Below are 25,723 nucleotides of genomic sequence, written 5' to 3' on the forward strand. Positions count from 1 at the left end.
CACCAAAGCCACAGGGAGTGTGATTTCTTAAATATTTTTATTAAATGAGGAAATTTAGTTGCACTTACGCAATGCACATTCCAGTTGATAAACATATGTGCAAGATTGTTACTCTAGATATATTCCAAAAATATGAAGATTCAGACTTCATGTCTTTCTCAGAAAACTATGTAAAAACAGACTGTCATGTAACAGCCATGTCCTGCTTTGAAGGGGTATAAAGAAATCTGAGTTTGACCTGCTAGAAAAGAATTGCTTTCCTTTTTCATGTGTGTGTGATCTCATTCAGTGTTTTAATTATCATTGCAGGTTTTGAGCAAAATAATACATCTAAAGGAAGAACTACTGTAAAATTCTCAGGGAAAAATGAGAAAAACCGATTTCCCAGAGCTGCTACGTCACGAACAGAAAGAATATGGCCAGGTGGTGTCATTCCATATGTAATAGGTGGAAATTTCACTGGTAAGCTCTGTGCTTTGCGTGAAAAGAAGAAAGATATTTTTTTCAAAATTGCCTGCCTTTTTTTTTTTTTTTTTTTTTCAATTTTTAAAAGTGAAGTCATGCTATGGAAGTCAGTAGAAGGTTTTCTGTTGGAACAGGCCTGAAGTACATCTGTTTTGAAAATATTAGTCATACTTAATTGTTTTCAAAGGCAAGCTACATAACAAAAAATGTATAGCAACATTTTAGGGAGGGAAAGCTCTATTTCTTTGCCTAATATTTCTTGTTGCACATTTGTTTGCATGAGCCTAAGTAATGGAATGTCAAGGGTTTGTTTTTTTTTTATGCAGTATATTTAGCATGAGAATATCTTCAATTTAACTGGTGTGACATGTATTCTTCTAAACTGATTTCACTTAATAAACTGACTCAAATGTGTTTTGTCCTTCCTCAATTTGGTTTTTCAGATGGGTACACACAGACACAGTATATAACAAAAAGAAAGACTGGCTGCCCTACACATAAAATTCTTAGCAGGAAAATGTAGAAAAAGTTAAAACATTTGTTATCCTTGGAAAAAGTAAACAGGCCAATATCAATGTGGATGTAAGAGATAATTTAAAACAAGAATGGAGCAAGGAATGCAAAGAGATAATGGAAAATATATGAAAGAGCATCTTATTTATTGTATATGATAATACAGGGAACCAAAAGAAACATGCAAATGCTCCTGCATTGTATATGGAGAAACCAGAGCCATTCCTTTCAAACTGACAGCTACAGTCAGGCTTTCTGTTTGGGAATTTACATAGTACTGTGCCAAATGTGACCTTTGCATTAGGATTAGTCTTCTGAAGTAACTAAATGAAAACACCATATTAAAGTAGGAAACTAAATGAAAACACCATATTAAAGATTTTGCCTTTTTCATAATGAAAGATAAATTCTAAAGCTTAGAAGAAATGTCTTAAAGATAAAAGAAAAGGGCAAGATGGGATGGAATAACCTTTATTTTTTAGAATCTGATGTGATTTGAACTTGTTATTTTTACGAAGTTTCAGGACTTGTTGTCTGTAAGTTTTAAAAAGGTTAGATGTTTTTGTTTGTTTAATTATCCTATGTTTTAACCTGCAAGGTGAGTGTATTTCTGCTAGCACATTCTTGCCTGATAATACTCTTTGTGGATTTTCAGCTCAGAAGAAACACAGATACATTCTCACATGTTGCCTCTATGTCAGTGAGCTTTGTCTTTTGTCACACAATGAAATGACATCGCTCTGCTCTCTGAGGTTTTCTTTTGTGCTCAGAGTTGGCCTGGATGATTCTGCATCTAGAGGATAGTTCTGACCTTTTCTGAATGCGTTTCTCATTTTAACATCGAATGTGTGCTTTAAAATCAAAGGTGTGCTTGTACCAAATTCTGAATTTCCCACTTTTGGTGGATCTTTTGTTTTCCGAGAGATTTTGATGCCACGAAGGGGAGACTGGTCCCTGTTCATGACAGCCTTATTTTAATCAAATGTTTTTACCAGTATGCCTATTTGCATGGCTTAGATTAAACTGGTGCCCAGACTTTTGAAGGCTGCAGGATTTTTTTAATTTTTTTTTTTTTTGTTTCTACTAGATAGATAGCTATGATGTAAAGTTAGTCAATATTGCTTGTTCTTTTTCTTTCTGTGGGTTTTTTTTTTTTTTCTTTTTTCCTCTCCCCCAGTGTGGTTCACTTGATAGTTTCATCTGGGAAATTGCTTAGTGAATGCTGTGCTGATGCAGGCACATGAGCAACGCTGTATTTCTTTTGCTGTCTTCCTCTGGTGTAATATAGTCATGATCTTTATGGCAGGATTTATATTTACTGGGGTGTGTCAGGCAGCATTAGCCCCCTTGCAGGCACATCTGGATTTATATTTAGCGGGGTGTGTCAGGCAGCGTTAGCCCCCTTGCAGGCACATCTGTTATGACGAACTGACGGCCTTTAGTATCCCTTTAGCTGGAATCTTGCCATACCTGGGGCTACTGGGGCACACAGGGCTTGGTGATTCACTGACCACTTGCAGGCCCATGTTCCTAGTACTGGTTGAGAGGAGGCAGGTGCGTTGGGGAGGATGCTGTGGTTTCATGGGCTGCGATTGCGGTTGCAGGCACGCAGCGCGCCATGTTCAAGCAGGCCATGCGGCACTGGGAGAAGTACACCTGCGTCACCTTCATCGAGCGCAGCGACGAGGAGAGCTACATTGTCTTCACCTACAGGCCCTGTGGGTAAGTGTGCACCTGTGGGAACACACAGTCCTGCTCTCAGCCTTTGGCCCTCGGCCACATCTGTTGGCTCTGCACCCATTAGGGAATAGAAACTTCGCAGGAAAATCAGTAATTACTGCGTTACTGATGCATGTGTTCTGCCTGGCTTCTGAGTTCATTGAAATAGGTATATGTGGTAACTTTGTGAAGTTGCACCTCTTTGGTCTATTTCTAGATAAAATTATCTAAATATATACACGTGTAAGACTTATTTTTGGCTTTCTGTCACACTTCCAATATTCATATGTGTTGTCCTAAAGGTGTTTTAGATTTATTTTTTGTTTATTCTTAGCTTTCTCCCTGTCACCTGTTTACTGCTGAATTAAATATGGGCATCTACCCCACACCCCTTTTTTAGCTAAATTGTTATTTGTTGTAATTTTAACTCTCATATTGCTAGAATGTCCTTGCCCAGATTTGTTTAATCACCAAATTTATGGCCATTTTGCAGATTCCTTCTTCTGGGTCACTGATGTGTAAAAGTGAACAGAACAGGTTTTATTGCTCAGGAGTGCAGCTTTCCATTAATCACCCTGTTCCATCTTCAGATATTACTGCTCACAGACGCCTCTGACAACTATATTTGCTTTTTATTCCACTCAGAATTCTTAATTTTATATGTGCTTAGAGAACTTCCTGAGTGCACCATATTCATTTCCCAAGAAGAGTGCACATTGCCTGTGGAAATTCTGTACTTCTGACAGTCACCTCCTGTTTGAGTTGTAGGCTCTGCAGTGAACAGCTCTCTACCTAACTGACTTCCTGATCATTGAGCCCTTTGCATGTCTACTTTTGAATCATAATAGGATAGGGTAGTGAAAAAAATTTTGGGACCTCCTTGTGTTGTAGGAATGATCTGGATGTATTTAATTTTTAGCCTCTAAAATTACATGTAGAATTTTCTGTTTGGAGCCCCCATTGTATTTTTCTTAAGGTGTAGGACAGCATAATAAAATCTACTCCTGGGCTACTTTTGAAAGTATAAAAAAAGCATTGCCTTTGCCCCTGAAAGTCTCTGAGCCTCAGATCCTTGCAGCAGGGGAGCTTATTCTATGGTTTCCTGTCATGTTCTTGTGCCACTGTAGGCACTGCCCCCTTAGAAACACTGCCAAATGAAATGGACTTTTGTTCTGAGCCAGCATGAGTATTATTTTAGTTAATGGCATCCCTGAGATAGGATTCACCCATTAAGTAAGACTCAGGGATGCTGACATACAGCTGGAAGAAAAATGGAAAGCAGGGAATAATCATGATGGTTCCCTTGCACTCACAGAGGCAGAAAGCAATTCAAACAGAAGAGTGTGAAAAGTATAAGTGTTTTCAGGCACTTTAGAAAGAGATCTATGGGTGTATCTGCCAAATGTAAATGCTACAACTTCAAAATGCCCAAAGCCAAATGACAAAAAATCTCTCCATCCAAAAAACTGTTCCTTAGGCTGCTTGATGTTTCATGAGATCAAATCACTTCAGGGGAAGGCGGGATTATAAGCAGCTTTAACCAGAAGGTTGGAATATACTCACTATCCACCCCCAAAGTCTATATTACTCTTTATCATTAATGTTGCTTGATTGAAGGGTACTTTGCAAAATACAAATAATTTACCAGGACTGTAACAAGTTTAAAATAAAACCAAAGAAGAGTGTGGCCATGAAAAGTCCATCATTGATGAAATAAAGCCAGGCCAAAGAGAAGGGACAGCTGAATGACTTTTCTGGGGGCCCACAAGTCGTTTCAGGAGGACCCAGATAAATAGGGACATGCATTCTCTGGGTGAGCAGGAACTGTGCCCTACCCACCAGCATCCAGTGCTGACGCAGGATTTTCCACGGAAAGAGCCCAGACTGCAGTGACACCAAACCAACTGCAAACACTCTCTGCTGCATGGCCAGTCGCATTGAAACTGATCTTCAGTTCTTTCCCATGGCACCCTGCTGTGTTGGTTTGTTAGCACATTGTGTCAGTATTGTTTGTACTACCATGGCAGCTAACATTCACAGATGGTGGAGACTTTATTGTACTTAGCACTGTTGAAATTAAAAGCTCAATGATAAACCCTGCCCCAAAGAGCACACAGTCAAAACATAACACATTAACTGAAGCAAAGTGGAGAGTCATATATGTGGAAATTCAGGTGGTAGTATCTACAAAAGTCTCGTATGACAGCATTAGCACACTACCAAGTGAAGTGTTAGTGAGCCTTTGTAAACAATAAGGATATTTTGGACTGTAATGCATCACATCTTGAAGCAGTTCATGGGAAGATCATCCCAGAAGGTCAGTGATTAAAAAAGCATATTTGAAATATAGCAGCTGGTCATAAGAGATACATGACTTTCTTAAAGTTGAGAGGTTCCATATCAGCAAGCAAAGAGAGATAAGTTTTGATTATCATAGACCCATAGGACTGCAAGGGATCTCAGAAAGATGTCCAATGTGTTCTTAAGACAGAAACAGTTATTCTTATATCATTGCTGGTATATGCTTAGCTAACTGGGTTCTAAAAACCTGCAGAAATTAATATTTCACAGCCTTCTAGGAGTTGTATTGCTTCAGCATCCTTAATATAAGAATTATAGGAAGTTTGGGCAGCATTTTTTGTCATAGCTAAACAAGTTATTTCTTATTGCAATTAAAGGATGTTAATTTTTTTCCCTATAGTCATAGAAAAGGAATTCCTGTTACTTTTTGAAGAAATCTGTTATATAGTTTGATACTGTTAATAAATCCCCCACCACTCTATATTGTTGTGGGCTAGAAAACACCTAATTGCTTTAATCTTTCCTGGTAAATAATGTTTTCTAGGCCTTTAATCACACTGCTCTTTGAGATTCTTTTCACTTAGTCCACATCATTCTTGAAATTGGTAGCCCCCAAACTAGAGTATATTTGTCCACATGAGTCATCACTTCTGCCAAGCCAGTGCAAGAGCTCATTGATATAACTTGTAGCCTCTCCTTCCTCTTAGGTACCTAAGCACAGTGCCTCCCTGCTTCTCAACAGCTGCCAAGTTCAGCACATGTTGGCTGGGATCTTCTTCCAAAATAGAGCTGGAGCTCTTTCCACAACACAGATACCCTGTCATTGGTTCCAGTCTTTACCAGGTTTTGCACATCTTAAGATGTCAAGTAATTCCATATTTCCCTTTCCAGATCTCTTGAATAATTTCCTAAAGATGCCTGTCTTCGTGGCTTTTAGCAGTGTTTTCTATGACAGCAAGCTTAAAAAGTGCCTTCTCTATCTAACTTCATGGAATATTCCAACCAGCTTTATATCCCCCTCATATAAACTTCTCTAGTTTGCTTACAGGCAGTTAGGAAAAATGTCAAAAGCTTTATGGCCACATCCCTTCTTTCCATGAGAATAATTTAATCTGCTGAAGTCATAAACTATAATTAATTTTCATCATGTCTGGTTTATTTAACCTGAGTTTGATAACAGTTAATTATTAAAATATGGTTTAATAATATAGGTGAATTACTCACTCGCTACTTTGAAATTTTCTAATTAGTGATAGTCATTTGTGTCCATAAGCTGCAGATGTGAAAGTAAGAATTGAAAGTATAGTATTGATACTAGTGTTTGTGATTCTACTATCAAGCAGTGTACACTGGCATAAATAGCAATTACAGCAAGTATTTATGCATCTAGTTGATTGAGGCAAGCAAAACTCTAATGGATAACAGATTCAAAATGCTCTTTGTTCACTACTGTTTCTCTATCCTTGTGTTTCTTCCTGTCAAATTGGAAGGGCCCAAAGAGTTTGTCAGTTCACGTCTCTGCATGACCCAAAAAACGGTCAGCATATTGGGATGGCATCTAGTCACTATCTGTTAACAAATATTATTGAGTACAAAATCAAGTTTCTTTCTACGTAGTAGAACAAAAAAGAAAGGAACTTATTATTTATATTGTTCTGGTAGCTCAGCATGCCTTTGATCTTAATTTGTTCTCCATTAGAAGACTTAAACAATTTTTTTTTATTAGATTCAGATGATTTATTGCAATCTTTACTGTATCCTCTTGTTTAAGTATTTGACAGATTTGAGATACAGTAAAATAAAATCTCTTTCATATGCTTCTCCAAACATTGTAGAGTGAACAGATGAATATTTTAGCCTCTTTGAACTTGTCAGTGTGTTAAAAAGGCATTGCAGGCAAGTTTTAAATTGGTGAAACAGGTAAATTCATTGTCTGAGGTGCACCTTTGTGGCATGCTTCAGCTAAGGAACATGTTATAAAAGGTGCTTGATCACTTATAAAATGAGAAGAAACCAGAGTTGTGCTTAATAATCATTGCATGGGGGAGGGCTGACTCATGCTCTCAGGAGTTAAATAACCCTGGCAGCTGGCACAGCTTCCCTGCTGGCTGTGGCGTGGCTCCTCTGTGCAGAAGGGGTGTGATCAAGGCACAGGTTGCCACCACAGAGCCTGGTGTGCTGACACAGATGGTGAGGGGTGATTTATATAAATACACTGGGATAGGCAGCTGTTAGCTGAGGAATGATGGTTGTAGTATTGCGGTGGACATCTCCACTGATCAGATAAAGATGCAGGAGACACTTCTGCCATCACAAGAAGCACTCCTAGGGCAGTGAATCAGAACATTTGGTAACCACAATTGTATCTCAATTCCTGACAAAAGGCAAATTCATCAAGCCAGGTCATAGCCATTATCTTCCTTGTATAGGTGGAGTTATATCTGTGATTGAGAGAGGTGTTTTCACCAAGAAAAACACTCTGCTTCATGTGTGAGATTTTGTTTGGAAATGTTGTGAACCTCTTTTTCTTGCTTTGTGTAACATTACAGGTGATCATACGGGATCCTCGTATGCTTATGAAATTCATTCACACCTTCATACAGTCAGTGCCATGGCAAGCTGATGATGTGGTCTATGATTTTTATATTGTCACATTTTGAAGGGTGCAGCTTTTTTAAAAAAGGACAGCATTGATCCTACCTAATTCTCTCTTCCTTTGTATCAAGAGTATTTTTGACAGTGGTTGCGAAACAGTATTATTTAAAAGAGTGAGCTTATTGTTCCATTCATTTCACTTTCTCTATGTCACTTGTTTCTCATTGCTCACTATCATTCATCAGCTAGACTGATTAAATGGAATTAGAGATTCATAAATAGTTACTGTCTCCAAATGCTGTCTGGTGCAATAAAGATTAAAGAGATAAGCTTTAAAACCTGACAGTTGATTCAATTTAAGGGGTGTGACAAATGCTCATACAGCACAGAGATCTTGTTTTTTTGTCAAACACACTTGGGTTCAAACCCATAATATTACAAATTAATGTACTTCATAGATTTTTTTAAATTTTAGTTTTCCTTATTCATTGTCTCAGTGCAGTTGTTGCCGTAAATTGTTGTAGTTTAATTGGATGTATCTGGTGTGCTTGACAAGACATTCAACCTAACAAATCGTAATGACCCTCTGTAAGTGTGAACTGCTGCTGTTATTTTAAGACTTGGTGTTAATTCTGTTTTCTTTGGCATGTAAAGAAACACTAAAGAAATGTCTTTATATTTTCTAGGGAGTACTTGAAATCAGTCAAGTAACCAGTGTAAGGGAACTCTCACCCTCTGGCTGCTTACTTTTTAGGAGCAGGTTAGCATTAAAATATAATTCCCAGTATGTTGGGGTTTAGATGTACAGTGTTAGACAATCTAGAGGAATATTATGTAAAAGATTGCAATTAATTTTTTTCTTCTGAAAAAAAGCCTTCTTTAAGATCTGTCAGATGAGGCGCCCTAAGTCATTAAACACATTTGAGAATGCTCAATCTTTCTTTTTCATTACTGTAAGAGTAAAATGTTAAATTATTTTGTCAGACACCTAAAAATCTGATTTATGAAATACCACTAAAAGCTTTCAGAGGTGATCTAAAACACAGTCTTAAAAAGTTAGACCCTTATTTGGTCCAAAAGAAGTAAGAAGGACAGGAAGAGAAACTGTAGCTAAAATCCTATTTTATTATTTTGCCCTTATTATCAATAGTGTCAATAAAAGCAAATCAGGAGATGCCACGGAAGGTACTAATTATAATAATTTCTTTTTCAGTTTTTCCTTTATATCTGTTCATCTCCAAAGTATCACTGTGAAAAAAAACTATATTCAACATATAGATAAATATTTTGCTTACCAAATATGTTTTTTCTAGCTGAAGCAAGTAATGGATATGAAGTCAATAAAATAGGCATGTTAAAACTATTGAAAATATGTTAAATAGTTTATGACTTTAGGTCTCAATAACCTATTGATTTGTTTTAAGCCATAAATAATCATTAATGTTCATTAGTTCTGCATTGCAATTTTTCTCTTTAGAGTTTCCACACAGTGGCAAACATGAAGGCTCTGCTGAAATGTTTAAACTGTTTTAAATAAAAGGATTCTTTCTGCCTTTTCACAATTATATGTGCTTCTCCTAACTTTATTCTCATCAATCCCTTGCTCTGCCATCATGTGTTGTATTAAGATCATAAAGGTTTTTAACTACAAATTAAATTCCAGGACTTAAACAAATGTGTTTAAATGTATTGACTCTTCAGGGTGATTTTGCAGGATTATAGGTGAATGTAAAACTGAATAGGTTAGAATTGGTTGCATGGTTGGGTTTGAAGGGTTGTGATAAATGGATTGGACTCAAGCTGTGACTGAAAGTGCAGAATCATGGGCTTATCCTGCGACGTGTCGATATTAACATTTCTATCCATGACCCACAAAGAGATGATGGTGCATGCTGCCATCAGAGCATTGCTTTTTTAAATTCTTTTGCTGAAAACAAGTTCCTGTGTCATTCTATAGAATGACTGAATAGACTGTCATGACAGTGAGAATTCTGTTGATCAAAGGTGACATCTTTTAAGACCTTGAATAATAACAAAAAAAGCCCCACTCATGCGTATTTTGAATAATCAACTGTTCTTGAAGAAGACCTAGAGTTTGTGAAACATCTGAAATTACAATGTGCATTTAACTGTTGAATCTTTATACAGTATTTTCTCAAGTTTTAACTGAACTTGCTGTGTGGTTTGTAGACATGTATGAAAACTTTCATCTGTGTTTGTGTTTCAATTTTAATTACAGGTGCTGTTCTTATGTGGGTCGAAGGGGAAATGGTCCTCAAGCTATATCTATTGGCAAGAACTGTGATAAATTTGGCATAGTTGTCCATGAGCTGGGGCACGTGATAGGTTTTTGGCATGAACATACACGACCAGACCGTGATGACCATGTCGCCATCATTAGAGAGAACATCCAACCTGGTGAGATATCCTGACAAGTATTTTGGAAAGCAAAACTCATGTGTTTCTTTTTGGTGTTTCCTTCATTGGCTCAACTCTGTTGGAACTGAGTGCTGAATAGCTGAAACAGCAATTATACCTGCTTCTCTTCTTACCTTGACTGATCTCAAATTGATTGACAAATAAAATACTGAAATTATAGTATAATATTTTCCAAAGGTCTGGCCAAGTTGCAAGCCATTAATAGAGAGGGCTAGAAAGAGCAAAATAACAAACATGCTCAAAAACTTTGAAAGAAGCCACTGCTCTTAAGGCTCTTTACAAGTCATATTTCTGTGCTTGAGGAGGGGCATTTCTCTTATAGGCTTTAGTGAATGCTAAGTAGAAATATGTCTGTAGCTGCTCAAGAGGCTTTGACCTGGGAGGATAAGGTGAAGAACTTTCAATCTATGGCAGACGGGCACAGGTGCTGCAGTTTACACTTTGTTCATCTCACTCTCTAAGAACATGCAGCTTCAGTCAGTGACCTTGGTGTTGTTGAGATAAAGCATCTGAGGAACTTGAGAACTTTAAACTGTGACTGTCAGCTCTTTGCCACCCTAGCTGTTTGTGCCCTTGCTTGTGTTGGGTAGGCAAGATGGGAGGGAAGTAGCCATGTTTCCCTTGCAGTGTTCATTAATGTGTATGGTCTTAGCGACACGCTTACTTTGACTTACAGGAATTCTGTACTCAAAAAAGGTGAAATCAGAAATTGTCAAATGATAGCTTGGAGTATTTGTCTGTTGCTTTAGGAAATATTTTAAAATATTTGAGATACAACGAATCTTTGCCACTTCATCTAGGACTTGGGAAGAGACTGGCAGCTGATACACGCTCCATTAATTCTCTAAAGTCCTGAAATGGCATGCATGTTTGAGCCTTCTTTCTTGTCTCAGTGCATTATTGACTTGCACAGATGCCATAAGAGTGCCTCCCCTTTTCTTTTTCTATGATGAGAAAATCAGCTGTCCTCAGCAGCATGCTCTCCCTTCCACTAGTCTCTCTGGTTTCTGATTGAAACTGCTTCTTGTGGTGTGGTGTGAGCTTGAGCATCACTAAATGGGATTAGGAAGCCATGACCACCGACACATTTGGTTTTTGTTATATTATGCAGTTTATGTTGGTTAAACTGTTAATGTCACTGCAGGGTGTTTTTGCAAGACTCCAGTGGGAATATGAACTGGAGTAAGGGGTGCTTTGTATTGCTGATGTACTGATTAGGTCAAAGAACTTAGGGTATGGAATTATGAACTAAGTATAATTCCATTTCTCCTGTTCTGCTCTTGTTAATTTGGAACAGCTGGATCTTGAAAATGTGACTTTGTAGTGTCTGCATTACATGAAGCTTCACAGAGAAAGCTTCAGACTTTGCTGAAGCCGAGTCTCCAGTATCCAGTAGTTCAGTGCTGGATTTAGTAACCAGTTAGACCCTTAGTATCCAGTCTAATGAGTGAGGAGGGTTCTTCTGGAGTCTTTGCTGTCAAAACGATTTCTTTTAGGAATTAAGAACCAAACCAGAAATTTGTATGGAGTGTACATGAGGCACATCATGATGTGTGGGGCCTTAATGTGTTAGATGCATGAAACTAGTCTTTCTAAATCCAAATACACAAATTTGATGTGTGTTTCAGAAGAGGTCTGCCCTATCAGTTAAGAGGGCATAATAAAGTCACACACTTTCTCCCAAATTGCAAAGATTTATGAATATCAGGGAGTAATTAGGTTAGAATATTTGTTGGTTTTCTTTTTGTGTTTGGTTTTTATCTTTACAGAAAAAGATATTAAAGAATCTATAATTACAATCATTTGTAGGTCAGGAATACAACTTTTTGAAGATGGAGCCTGGAGAGGTGAACTCCCTGGGGGAACCATATGACTTTGACAGCATAATGCACTATGCCAGGAACACCTTCTCAAGGTTGGAGTCTCAGGTTATACCTTTTGACTTTTAATTCTCTTCCTGTCTGTGAATGCTAAGAACTATGCTTTTTGAAGTATTTTTAAATCCCTTAAAATGTCCCTTGCGACATAATATTCCTACAGCAGTCAAAGCACAGCTTGTTTATTTTAAGTCAAAATAATTTAATTATATTTGAAAATGCATTTCTTTTCTGTTCAGTTTCAAAGCAGCCTTTTGATCTTGCCTCAGTTCTTTAGATTTTCAGACAAGATAAACTGAAAACATCATTTTATATGATACACACTTTCTTTTTGTGTCCACAAAAATTTGAATTTAGAAAAATCAAATGAGTGAAATGGCTAGGAATGTTATGTGTAACATGATCTGTTCTCTAAAAGAAAAATAAATCTCCTTTGATGCATGGAGTTTCATAACCATCTATTATGCAGGTAGAGCACAGGTTATTTGGACATCTACCACACAAGCCACAGTCTTTGTTAAGGACTGCAGTCAAGCATTTATAAAAGAGGCTGCAGCTTCCTCTCTTTATTTGTACAGATTTTTACTGTCATCAAAACCTTATAGTGAAGACTTCTGCTGTTTTTGCTCTGTCCTGTTGCAGGCTGATCCTTTCTCAGCTCCTTAGTGACTCAGTGGGGTTCTCTCTGAAAGGGTGCAGGGATGTGGGGAGCTGTACAAGAAGATGGTCCCATAGGTCAGCCCTACCCTGGAGAGGAAGTGAAGGAGGCATTCATCCAGTCTCCTATTGCATTTCATCCACTAATTATTCTCCAAACATACCAGAGTAATGTAAAATTAAAAGAAAACTCCCAAAAACATCCAACAAAAAGTTTTAGTTTGGAGAGATATATTCTTGGATAGGGTTTTTTGTTGGTTTGTGGTTTTTTTTTTGGTGGTTTTTTTTTTTTTTTTTTTTTTTTTTGTTTAATATGTTTGTTGCTTTGTTGTTTTTTTAATATTTTCCAATTCATGCATTTAAATGCAAAAATACTAGACAATTAATATTTTTCCAATTAATGCATTTAAATGCAAAAATACTAAACAGTCTGACAGTTTGAAATAAACTGAGGGCTACTAAAACCTCACCAGCCTCTGCAAATTTGTTTGGCTTATTCTCTCAGTATAAATTCTATTATTATATAAAAATCCAACCAAAGGCTCCATTATTCAGCATACACATAATTGACCCCTGGAAGAGCATGGGAATGAGCCACATGAGGTAGCTATTAGTCACATTGCTTAATCCAGTTACACATACCATTACCTTAAGGAAGAGATTATAAGAACCTGTATAAAATAGAGTAATTGAACAAGACAGAACCCCCCCTGAGTCCTAGGGCAATGACAACATCAAGGTAATTTGATTTGTTGGCCCTGATTTCATCACTTTCCAAGCTGGCAAAACCTGATAGTGCCATGAATAGGCATGCCCTGCCCCAAGCTACAAGGGCTTGTTACTTCATACTGACTAAAAATAGCCAGCAAAGCCCTGAGGTTGGATATTGATTTGCACTAATTCATCCTGCAAGCATGAGTGATGCCCAGTGAGGCGTACTGCCAGCTGTTTGTTAGCCTTTGCTCACCCAGATAAGTATTAGGAATCACAAAACATCATCAAGTTCTTGTTGTGCACGATGATTTTGTTCATGCTGTATTTAAACGTACAGAATGTTCCTTTATTAAATTGCTAAGGCATTCAAGAGAGGATTGTTTTCAAAATTTTTGAATGTATGAAAAGCATCAGTTTGATGTTGTGCTGAAATTGAGTGGAAAATAGAATTATAATTTACAGATGCAATCACTTTCTAAAGAATAACATGCCTTTGTTCTAGAAAATTATTAATGCCATATGTAGTTTATTTGAATGCTTAGGGTAACATCCTGAGATTATTCTGTCTTTACAAAATTTCTAGTGATGCCTCAAAACATCTAACTGGATAAAGAGAGCAATATGTATTTGCAATACTCAAAATGGTTCATCAATTATATGTTATAAACCAATATGTGTTTATAAATTGGATCTCTGTTATGTCTGAAAGTACTGGTTTTACTTTTCAATAAAACCCCTACAGGTATACAAGTGATTATAAATAATTAAATAAAAAGAGACTATATAAACATATTCTTCTCTTAATTGCTGTTTTATGGGATTTGAAAGATTTTAAATTCTGCAATATGGTAATAGAACGTAGTTTTGTATCTTAGTCTATTAAAATTTATTTGAGAATAGCAAAATGTTTTAGATCATATTTAAAATCTGGGAAATTTTGAATAAATTGCACATTTGGAGCAAGTGTACTTCTGTGATGTCTTGTCATTTATGGTTAATTTCACTAAAATCACATATGGTAAGTTGATATATTTTATTGTGAGGCAAGTAAAGGCTGGCAAGTAAGCATTTCTGTTTTGAAAGTGTCAGCAGCTAGAGTGGAGTTAAATGTCTTACAACACTTGATGGACTCATGATTGGCATATGTGTTTGATTTTACCTGCTTTCACATGTAAGTTAGGCTGTAGCATTTCTTATAGAAACTTTAGAAATAGGAGCTTTGTGATTAAGAATTTAGTGCTAGAGATTAAGTTATGTATTTTAATGAAATTTTGTATCTTTTTTTCCAACATAGCAATAGCTTAATGGCAGCATCTTTTCCCTGTATAGTCTTAATAGTATTTAGAGATCTTCCTCTTTGTTAGCAGCAATATAAAAGCTGATATGTTAATTGATGTACTGAGAGAAGATTCTTTTTTGACAACTTTGCATAAAGTTTGCCAACCTGAGGAATTTTATGGCGTGTTGTCTGCATTTAAAGTTCTGTATATTATCCTCTTATTTATGCCAAATGTAAAAACCACATTTACAAAACAGGTATACATTCATGGAACTCAGACAGTTTTATGAGAGAAACCTGATAGGGGTCTTTGGGGTCTATTTTTATTTTTATTTTTTTTAGGGGCATGTTTCTGGATACCATTCTCCCTTCCCGTGATGACAATGGTATACGACCTGCCATTGGCCAGCGTACCCGTCTAAGTAAAGGAGATATTGCACAGGCAAGAAAGCTGTATAGATGTCCAGGTATTGCATCACGAACAAACAAAAACCAATACTAGCAACTGTTTGACTTGTTGTTCAAGAGGAATGATAAACTTTTTGGGTCAGCTGCTTAGTATTCTCTTTCTGTGTTGGCAACTGACATAGGCTGCTGAGGAACTGAATCATAAAAAGAATCTTATGGATAAGGTCACTGGAATGCAAAGTACCTAAGGACAGATGAACCGTATGAAACAACATGACATTTCAATCTGCTTTTCTTAGCTGTTCAACAACTAGAAAAATATGTTTGATATCACTTCTGGTTTGCATACTGGCTGGAGGCCTTTATTTGAATTCAAGTTGAGTGCAGAGGGAGCAAAATGAATTACTGCGCTTGGCTGTGAATCCATTAAATTCTTCTAAAATGTGGCAGGGAAAGAAACGAGGGCAAAAAAATTGTAAACTCCTATGTGGATGAGATGGTTAGATCTTTATATAAAATTTCTATAGTTTTAGCAGATACATTTAAAATTTAAATATCTTCTGCCTAATTCTGTTATCCTATAATCTGAATGCATATTAATTTTTTTTTATCTCAAAATAGTGTGGTTGAATTGCTGTCTGTCTCAGAGACATCAGTGGCAAGCCTGGTGTAACCCAGAGTCAACCCTATGGTTCGTGTTGCTCTCTTGTGCTATTTCTTTACTAAGTGCTGCCAGAATGGTGGAGATGTCAAAGGAAAAGGTTTTAATCTCCTGGCTCCAATCACTGCTGATACCACTGTTAACCTTTAGTGTCCACCAAAGAAGTTCAGAAGTGCCATTTCCTAGTCAGAATTTACCAGCAAGATCCTTGTGGGAGCCTGGACATCCCAGCTCTGTGCCACGTAGGCTTTCATCCATTCTGCTCCTCATGGGAATGAATGACACCTCAGGAACTCTTTTAGCTTAGATACATGGCCATTTTTAACCAACTGATCAAAACAAAAGGACTAAAGAAAGCCATCTCTGTTAAAGTAATGGAGTTGCTTCAAGTTTGTACCAGCAGCAACGAGATCCACTGGAGATCTGGGGGTTCTGATATGTATTTGGTGTACACTGCACAGCTGAAATGTGCCTTTCCTTTGTGCTGTAAGCACGCTGAATCATAGTCTTGTATATACTGAGAACAGGCACAGAGATTCTGGGCCTGCCAGAGCAGAAACCACTTAAACACCTTTTCTTTAACAAATGTTCCTTTGGGAACAATTTCTGCTCTTTCCTTTTGGTACAGAAAGTACTTTGATAATGACATGCTTGGCAGCAGTATTTCTAATGAAAGCATACAGAGAGCAACACTTCATGAACACAAATAATATGTATATATTTTGATAAAAGACAAGTTTCGGAGGAAAAAGTATATAAAAGTAAAATTACTGGGCAAGTAGGTAGGATCTCATGATCATAGTGACTTTAGAAAGAAAAAAATGGAAAGAAATTATAAACGAGTCTGTTTAGTATGTATATGATACTCTAATATACACTTTCAAAACTATAAAGGTGCAATATACATTTAGAGCTAATGTTCAAACAGTTGTTCAGAGAAAATATCCTTTTCATATATGTCATGAAAATGTACTGAGAGTTATAATTTCTTTCAATGTCATGACAGTCTTGCTGAAAGTTGATTTCACAGTATTGTTAAACCACTGTGGTTGCTCAGTAGCAGTTTGCATTTGAAAAGTAAGATATTTTTTGCAGCACCAGTGAACATGGGTCACATGAACAATAAAAATGAATGGTGGTTGAAGGATTATGCTCCTTTTTTGGCACCTGGCTTTGCAAAATTTGGGATAAAATGTATTGGATTTCCAACCTTACTTAAATGAGCCATGCCATAAAAGAAAGGGAGTTTTAAGATAGAAAAGGGCAGAAGTTTTTTCTACAAATGTTAAATAGCGTACTGTTTTAAATGCTATTTTTTCAGTTAATCTTTTTAATAGAAGCTGCATAGCTGAATAAAGCAACCCAGACTGAATCCAATAAAGAAAGCAAATCTCTGAAAGTTATATAGCACTTTTCTTCTAATAAATTTTGCAGCAAATACTGAAACTGAAAATTCAGACAGGTATAAAGGTTTTGTTTATATGTAAAGGATCAAATGTTCTTTGTAGTACATAGCAATAAAATCCCTGATATTGTGTTGGTTTTGGAGGTATGTTTTATTTCTTATTTCAGACAAAAGTTATTAATCATGTTGCCTGCTTATTATAAACCAGCAGTGAATATTTCAATCCTTAATAATGTCTGCATTGTTTCATGTGTTCATTTGTGCTGCCTTAAATGCAATGCAATGAAAATGCAGAAACCAATGACTTAATCAGCATTTTCCTGAGACCCACGCTTCTGTGATAAAGGATTTTGTAGTATTGTGTGTGTTTGTTTTGGAGTTCTAATTATTTCTGCAATCAGTTGCAGGCCCAAGTCCTTTTCTGGGGCCTGTGAACATGAAGTTGAGCTCAGGGTTGCTGGAAAATGCAGGTGATCCTCCCAGCAGGGAAGAAGCTGAGCCTTCCAGGCTGTTTTAGATAGTCAGGATATTCAGGGTCATTATTCAGGAAGGGGCTTGCTGACCAAGGAACAGTTTTGAGACTGGTGAAGCCAGAATGAGATTTGATAACCTGCCTTTCTGCAGCAGGGTAAGTGCCAGGTCTCTAAATTGTCGCAACAGCAATTTTGGTTTTTTTTTTAACTTTTCCTTCGGATTTTTGTAAAAGGAAACTGTAATTGCTGATAGGGATCTATTACATTTTAAACCCAAATTATATTGTTATGTGATGGAATAATGAGGGGAAAGAAAACAACTAAGTTGAAGTCCTTACTCTGCCCATCTGATTTTGAATTTTGAGTGTCTTGGTATTTGAGAATAAAACTTGAAGTTGAAGGTTGGATGTGTAACAGTGGTTTTCAGACAGTCCAATTGAGTGATAAAATGTGTTTTCTTCTAGCTGCTAAAATTTCAACGCTGGTCTGCCTCTATAGTTTTATATAGAAATTGTAGTAAATGTTTATATGTAGCTTAATAGGAGCAGAAGAATAAGAAAGGAAAATGATGGAGAAAGATACACATATGCCAAAGGAACAAAAAAAAGTATGTAGAGTGAGACTGCATAATTGGTAGGAAAGTCTCAGACTGGTGGGAGAAATCTGTTTAGAGGAAGAGAAGGTGGATGGACAAAGTTCAGCAGATGTATGAATTGCCTGGGTTAGATTTGAAAAGAATGTTCACCTTCAAAAGTCAGTCTTTGTTTACTGTAAAAGGAGAATTAGGGTTTTTCGATTAAACCCTTATAACTTATAACTATAAAGAGGAATCAAGTCAATACTGCAAGTCAAGACCTGCAGTAAAATGATTTAAGTTTTTGATTTAATGAGAATATGCTCAGCAGTAGATATTTTTAGCGCTCTGTGGCAGCTTTATATGCTATATATGTGTAGTTGTGCAGACTTGTGTCTAAGTGTTAAAGAACTTAAAGAAAAAGGGTAAACTCAAATCAGCCATAAATGATACTATGCATTTGCTAGTGCTATGTACAAGGGAATGAGACTTGGTTCCCTAGATGTCCTGGGGGATCTGGGCTTCATCATTTGCAGATTTCACAGTAATCCTTGGTGGGACTTGGCCGTGTGTGTAGGCCAGCCCAGAGAGGTGTCATGCTCAGGCTGTGTAATTAAACACTGCTGCAGAGTGCACAGTGGGAATGGCTTTGTATAAGCACATAATCTACCTGCTGCCTACACCCAGTGCTAATCTTTACAAGGAGGAGTAAAAATAGTTTTGCCCTCCTAACCATGGAAAGTCTTATTAGATGTCTAACCTTCTCAAGCTGTAAAGCAGAGGAGAGTGGCTTTTATGGCTAGAGTAGTGTGTGGGGAAAGCTAAAGTGGCATTTCTGCAAGTGGTCTAGCCTAGTAAAATTGATATAAGGCATGACATTTGGAAGGAGGGAAAAAGCATCAGAGAAAACCTTGGCAAATGTTGATGATTAACAAAGGAATAAAAATGTACAAATGCCTTATAAAGCAGAGCCATATAAGATTGAAGTTGTAATTGATATCTTCTGACTTGAAATATACTAAAATAAGTATGAAATGAAATTTAAGTAAGTGGCCCTTACCACTCATTTTCCTTCCACATTTCTCTCCCAAAGTGGATTTCATTACTAGTGGATCATTATACAGTAAAAAAAAAAAAGGTAATCTTCTGTCTTATAAACCTAGTCATGAGTACTGCAGTTGCTACAGTCCAAATACAAAGAAAATCTTTACATTCTCTAGTGATAGAACTTTAACTGTTTCCCGTTGCCTAGAAATGTGCTTTTCAACAAGAAATTCCCTAATATCACCCTGTCTACTGCAGCTTTGGAAGCCAGCCTAGAGCTCAAATCCCATAGAAAATTAATTCAACTATTGATTGGTATAAGCTGTTCCTGTTATAGCTCCCTTGAGTAATCAAGAATTTACAATTGAAAGATAAGTAGGGCAAAACATATGAAGCACAAGTGCATTTTATAAATTCTGATTGTGTTAATTCTTAGTAGAAGCTATCTACTTACAAATTTTCTTATGCTTCTGTTAAATTTAGAGATATTTCTGAAAATAATTTTAATTTGATAGAGATCTTCCAGGAATTTAATAAGAATAGATAGAGGTAAATTTTCATATTCAAGAGCTTTATTCTGTAATTCCTGGGGGGGGAAAAAAAAAGAGTTCCATGACTCCTTTTGCAACTTAAAAGCCATTGTTTTATGTCTATACACATCTTCTGTATATGGAGCATGGAATGTTCCAACACAGACTTAATGAAACCATGGATCAGAGGAAGAATAACAGAGGGCTCTAAAAGGGGTGAGAAGAGTACTTGGATTCTTGTGCATTTGTCATCTTTAGGCCCTGCTGTCCTCTACTCCAACAATTTCACATTTTCTGAAGTGCTTTACTTATGCCCTGTAAGCTCTGGCACAGTTCACCAGCTCTGGGGGAGCCCAGTACAGGACTCTGCAACTTAAATGACTTTGCATTTGTTGTTGTGTTAAAAATAAATTGTCGTTAATGACAGATATAGCTTTCTCATTGAAAGGGCTTTGTGCAGAAATGTCACTTGCTGCAGCTTGTGAAAAAAATTGCACCTGCAATTTTTTAAAGATAAAACTGCATTTTTTAAATGAAGGGAGGAAAATATTTTATTTTCGTGTTTCGTTCCTAAAGGACACAATGATAATGGCTTCAGCTGTTACACTTCTTGAGAGCCATGCCACCCTTTCCTTTCTCTTCTCATCATGATAACCATTTGTGTCAGAGAGCATATTTAATGCCTTGAATATAATTTCCACCTGATATAACAGTGTAGCTGTCCAGTCACACCTTAGATGCATTTTAACAAAAGAGCTTTACAGCTGTGTTGTCTGCCTTTGTCATAGGCAATCCTTTCCTTTGTCCTCTTTAATTTAAAATTTTCCAGAACATTTACAATTCCTCGATATTTTGATGACACTGTTGTTCACCTGCTGGCAATGGTAATTTGAAAGCCCTGCAGATCTGATTACACTGTTAGCCATGAGATAATATCAAATTCATATCTTGAATCACACCTGCAAAACCAGTGGGAGAAAAAATTTGATTAAGATCAAAAAAGATGACTGACTAAGATGCGACACCCTACCAAAATCAGTTTTAATGGTGGAGAGTGGCAGTAACTTCCAATGTTATATTTTAGTGTGATGATGATTTCTTAGCCAGCATCTAGCAGTATGATTGACAGGTGAGAGAAGGGTGCTAAAAACTTCAATAATAAAGAATATAAAAGCCTTTAGTATTTTAAGACCTTAAATTTGCTTTGCTTTTATTACTTGTATCTCTACAGATCACTCTTGCTAAGAGTGTTTGTCAAATACAGGATTTAATTTTCTATACCAACATAAATAAGTGAGTTTAGGTCAGATCAGTTTTTCATGTGGGTAAGGGACAAAATTAAATGAAACCACTGAAAAAAATTCAGTATGATGCAAGTCATGTTGTGCTGGCATTTCTTTTTGTTCTTAAAGGCTGTCTAACTCTTTTTTTAATTACCAAAAGAGTTCTATGTATAATATTGCAGTTGATTGACAGCAATGATATTTTTAAAGCTGCCATAATTTTGGTTATGTCAGCAGACAGCACACAAGTGAAATAGTTCATGGAATAAAAACATCCTGCATGAAATGGAATGAATGTCAGACTGGCTCAAAACCATGGCTTTTAATAAATTCTAAGCTAACTAGTTTATTTTCCGTTCTGCATCTGCAATGAGTTAAATGTATTCTGAGTAGGTATTGGAAAGATGCATTTTTCTCCGTTAGGCACATTAAATTTTATATTTTTACTGTAATTTGTTTCTTTCAGCCTGTGGAGAAACACTGCAGGAATCTACAGGCAACTTTTCTTCTCCTGGCTTTCCAAATGGTTATCCTTCCTACACACACTGCATATGGAGAATCTCTGTGACCCCGGGAGAGAAGGTATTTTGATGTTCCTTTAGCTAGACACAGATGCTATTTTCAAAGTAAACTCTTGTGATTTTTTTGGCTTTTTGTTTAAGTTTAAAAGATGCATATTGATTGAAAATAATGGAGTGTCATAAAAAATGGGACCATGGCTTATGTACTATTGACTTTACTTTGATCTGTGGCATTGGAACCATATCATCAATTCAATGGATGTGCTTGTGAAATAAAGACACGATTTCAATCTGCAGTATGTTTGCACCATGAACTCCCTTTAAAACTGGCTCCCAGTTCAATTTGTGGTTCAATATAAAAGTAGGAGAGGTGTTTCAGGCTCCTGAATGCTCCATTTTCCCGCATGGGCTTGGGCAAGCTGACTGAGCTGTATGGGGCTGGTAGCTTGGGCTGTGACTAAGGAAGTTCTTAGTGTGTTCAATAAGATGTTTCTAAAATGCAACCATAATAACATGAGTAAAGGATGTGTCACTGTGGATGTTTCCTGGAATTGGTTCTAGTGCATATAGTTTTACTTTCTGGGGATATATTTTATGGGGAAAAGAAGGGGTTGGGCGCGGGGGGGGAAATGGGCTTGGTGAGAGCAGTTTGGAGAGAGAAGTGTGCCATCCTAGTGAAAGCAAAACCTGTCCTTCTTGTGTACACTTTCAAAATGTGCTAGCTAAATCGCATTTTGAATTATTGGCTCAAATATCAGGCTGCTTCAAACCAAATAAGAATAGAAGGAGTGATAAAAAGCTTCATCTGAGACAAAATATGCAGGAAAAAGGGTGTAAGTTTCCTTACGTGAAGCTGTGGCTAGTTTCAAGCAGTCAAGTACTAAAGACTAAAATACACAATCCAAAGACTGAAATATGGAATCTAACAGATTCAGTACTGGCAAGTTCAAATAGGAAGACCCAGCACTTGCCCCCAGATAGTTCAGTAATTTGTCTCAGAAATCTCTCACTATGTATGAATTGGACATTCCTTTCTCCTGATTTTATTACTTTGTTCCATGTTTCTTTCAGGTCGGGGTAGACACCAAGAATATATACTCGTGTTGTTCTAATAGATCCTGAGGAGCTGTAAGGGCATTTGCTACTGTGGGGAATGAAAAAAAAGTCATTTGGAGAGTGTTTGCCCTCCTTTGGGCAAGAGCCAGAGCCAGGAGGAAAGCTAAACACTATCTGCTGGGAGGAAAAGGGTGGCTCAGCAGGTTGTCAGGGAAAAAAAAATGGTGAAATGAATAAGAGAATGTTTGTGCAAAAGATGAAAATTACTATAGATAGTAAATTTATGTCCCTGTTATTTGTGTTGCATTTTAGACATGACTGTGAAAACAACAAAAATGGCTTCAGGTTTTTTTCCACAGCTCCATTAAAAAATAATAATAAAAGCATGTTCATCTACAACTATTTGCTCTTGAAAAAATTCTAATGTCTGACTTAACGTTGATGTTTAAGTATTTATAGCATACTCCAACTTTGGGTAAGCCTATCTGTAGGCACCAGTGTAATATTAATATGTTTGTAATATAACAAAAAACAGTCTTGAGTTTGTAACCACCATGGAAGGTGCATTATACTGGACAAAATCTTAATGGGGGAAAGCCCCTGTGTTGAGGTCAGCAACGTGAGAGGACTGGCTCCTTTCTCAATTTACTCTTACCTTTTACTTTTGAGACTTAAGGCTAAATGGTAAACTGTAGCTGTAAGAGCTGTACTCAGTATATCTGTACACAGAAATGTCTTGGAGTGAGGATGGTGTTATCAGTGCTGTGTGCCCCCAGCCAGGGAGAGTCCTGCCTTCTGGTGTGTAGAAATTTTATTGGCATAGGGAGAGTTGCAACTGTGCCAGTGTTTTATTTGAATCTGCCTTTTTGAATAGTTTACACTACTTTTCAGTTTTCCTTAATGTTTTACGTGAAAGATAAAATAGGCCAGAAAAATCCTTGATTGATATGGGTAAAAAAATGCCACCTGCAAAAACCTTGGTTCGTATTACTGGTATTTGTTTTCTATTTTGTGCTTTCTAATCTCAGGCAGTAGGAGGTATGATATATTCTCTTGGAAGCTGCAGTAGCACAATCTCATCTGCTGTGTAATCAATAATTCTTTAATTGTGCTGACAAATACCCATTGATTGCTTTTCCTGGGAAGCCTCTCAGCCGTCCTGTCCCCTTGAACAAGCTCTGCCTTGTCTGTAGCTCTATTTAGTACTTTGCAGAATAGCAAATTGGAATCTTAAATATATTTAAGCTTGTTTGGTTCATGACCAGAAATCATGCTGTGACAGATTGGGGGTTCTGCCTATGTACAGCTAATGAATTCTGGTCAGTGTTTAGAAATTGCTGTATCATCAAATACCTTGGCGTGTCAGAGTGAGGAAAGGCTGTGAAGGTTATTTCATGTAGTTTGAAAAGCAGGGGCCATTGAGGAGGCTCATTAAATTTTAACTGTTTCCATTTAGATAGCAGCGCTTTGAGACATTGACATGATCACAGCTAAGTGAAACCATCCATTTCCCTACCCTATCCTGGCAACTAAGGTTTGGGAAAAAGGTGAATTTCCAAACAAAAACCAGAGAAGAAATCTGATGTTTCAGCTGTGTCATGGAAAAAGGAAAACTTGTGGTTAGACTGGTGAGAGACCTCCAGGCTCTCAGGAGCTGAAGCAGTGGAGGAGGTACGGCTTGTGGCTTCTGTAGCTTGCTTCCAGCAGAGCCAGCTGGGTTACTGTAAGCAGCTGTCTGCATCTCATCAGGGCAAGGAAAAGGGGCTCCCCCTTGTGAACCCCTCTGACTGCACAGATTGGGGGTAAACTTGGCATGGCTGGGAAAGGACAAAACTCATGAGGGCAGCAGGCTTTCCAGGCAGTATGGCTTAATACCTACTAATCTTCTGAGAAAAAAAAAGAAGGTAGGAGTTTAGAGGGTATCTGAACTGCAAAGTGGATGATTTGAGGAGAACCAAAGTTTTGTAAGTTGGTGTGGTCTCTTTATTTGAAGGAAGAGTTGAAGGAGAAAAATTCTGCCAAGGGCAGGGAATTTCTTTGTGAAGAGAGAACGATCTCTGCCACCCTCTGAAGCAGATTCAAATAGAACTTGGAAATGTATTAAAAACTGAAGCAGAGTAAAGCTACAAATGTTTTTACTTTTAGCCAGCTCTTCATATTTCTCATGGTAAATAGGTGGTTTTGGAATTCTGGCAATATTCGTGCATTTATTTTGTTCAGTACATCTTCCTGAAGAACTGCCCGAGTAGTAAAGCCAAAATGTCCAGTGGGTTAAATATCCATGAAAGGGTGCATGAAACCAAGAAGTTTGAGATGGAGCTAAACCATCTTATCTGACTCTCTGGGTACATTTTTGCAGTTATGGTGTTAAAATTTTTTCCTTGCATCTGGACTACGGGTAAATTCCTCTCCTTTCAAGTGACCCTCACAGCTGCTCCATAGGCTGCCATGGAGATGTATTTTTGCAGTGTGAGGTACCTGGTGCTGTGCAGCAATTTGTGTTTGCTCTATAATGGAAGTTTCCAATTGTGAGTTTCTAGGATCAAAGCTAAGATAATACCAGTTCTATGCTCCAGTGTGAATAGAGAAGAGTTTCAGTTAGCTTGAAATATTTATTTATGTACACTGAGGAACTGATTCTGAAGAAGATGAATTGTTTTTCCAAGTACACCTAAATCCAATAAAAACGTATTAATTTGTAATAATTTCATAATACAAAATATGAATAACTTTTAATCTGCATGTTTGGTTTTATCCCTGTAATTGCAGGACATAATGTCTGACTGTCCCAGTCAGTTTGTCCCCTTTTCCCAGGGGTTTGAACTGTAGTTATTGTGTCAATGTGTGATCAGGAAAAATCCTATTCTTGTGTTAAAAGTGTAAGTTTATGGCAGTTTAGGATTAATATTTCTAAAACAGGGATAAGGTAATTTAATAGAAGGGTATTCCTTGTAATAAATATTGAAAATATGTTTGTTTACAGATACTCTCAATAACACTTGGAGTCCAGGTTCAAAAGTTCTAGAAATGCGCAGATTTCAGATTTCCATGTAAATAGCTTTATTATAGGTTCATTGAGAATCATTAAGGGACTGTATACTGTTTCTTGTTACAGATATTTCTTTCAGAATTATTGTCCAACATTGTCAACGTTTATGTGTTTGAAAATAAAATATCTTGTCAAAACAGTAGTAGGAGAAGCACAAATC

At 37.0% G+C, this 25,723-nt stretch overlaps 1 protein-coding gene across 2 annotated transcripts in view; it reads left to right on the forward strand.

The window, feature by feature from the left end:
* The window catches only part of TLL1 (tolloid like 1), a 125,557-nt gene that overhangs the window by 61,234 nt on the left and 38,600 nt on the right, over positions 1-25,723 (forward strand). For both annotated transcript variants that reach the window (XM_009101170.4, XM_030239410.2), the window contains exons 4-9: positions 310-462; positions 2,583-2,700; positions 9,833-10,011; positions 11,842-11,947; positions 14,902-15,026; positions 21,404-21,519. In XM_009101170.4, coding sequence (XP_009099418.3) covers positions 310-462; positions 2,583-2,700; positions 9,833-10,011; positions 11,842-11,947; positions 14,902-15,026; positions 21,404-21,519 — 797 coding nt within the window. The remainder of the gene's footprint in view (positions 1-309; positions 463-2,582; positions 2,701-9,832; positions 10,012-11,841; positions 11,948-14,901; positions 15,027-21,403; positions 21,520-25,723) is intronic.

Source organism: Serinus canaria, chromosome 4, assembly GCF_022539315.1.
Source record: "Serinus canaria isolate serCan28SL12 chromosome 4, serCan2020, whole genome shotgun sequence".
Lineage (NCBI taxonomy): Eukaryota > Metazoa > Chordata > Aves > Passeriformes > Fringillidae > Serinus > Serinus canaria.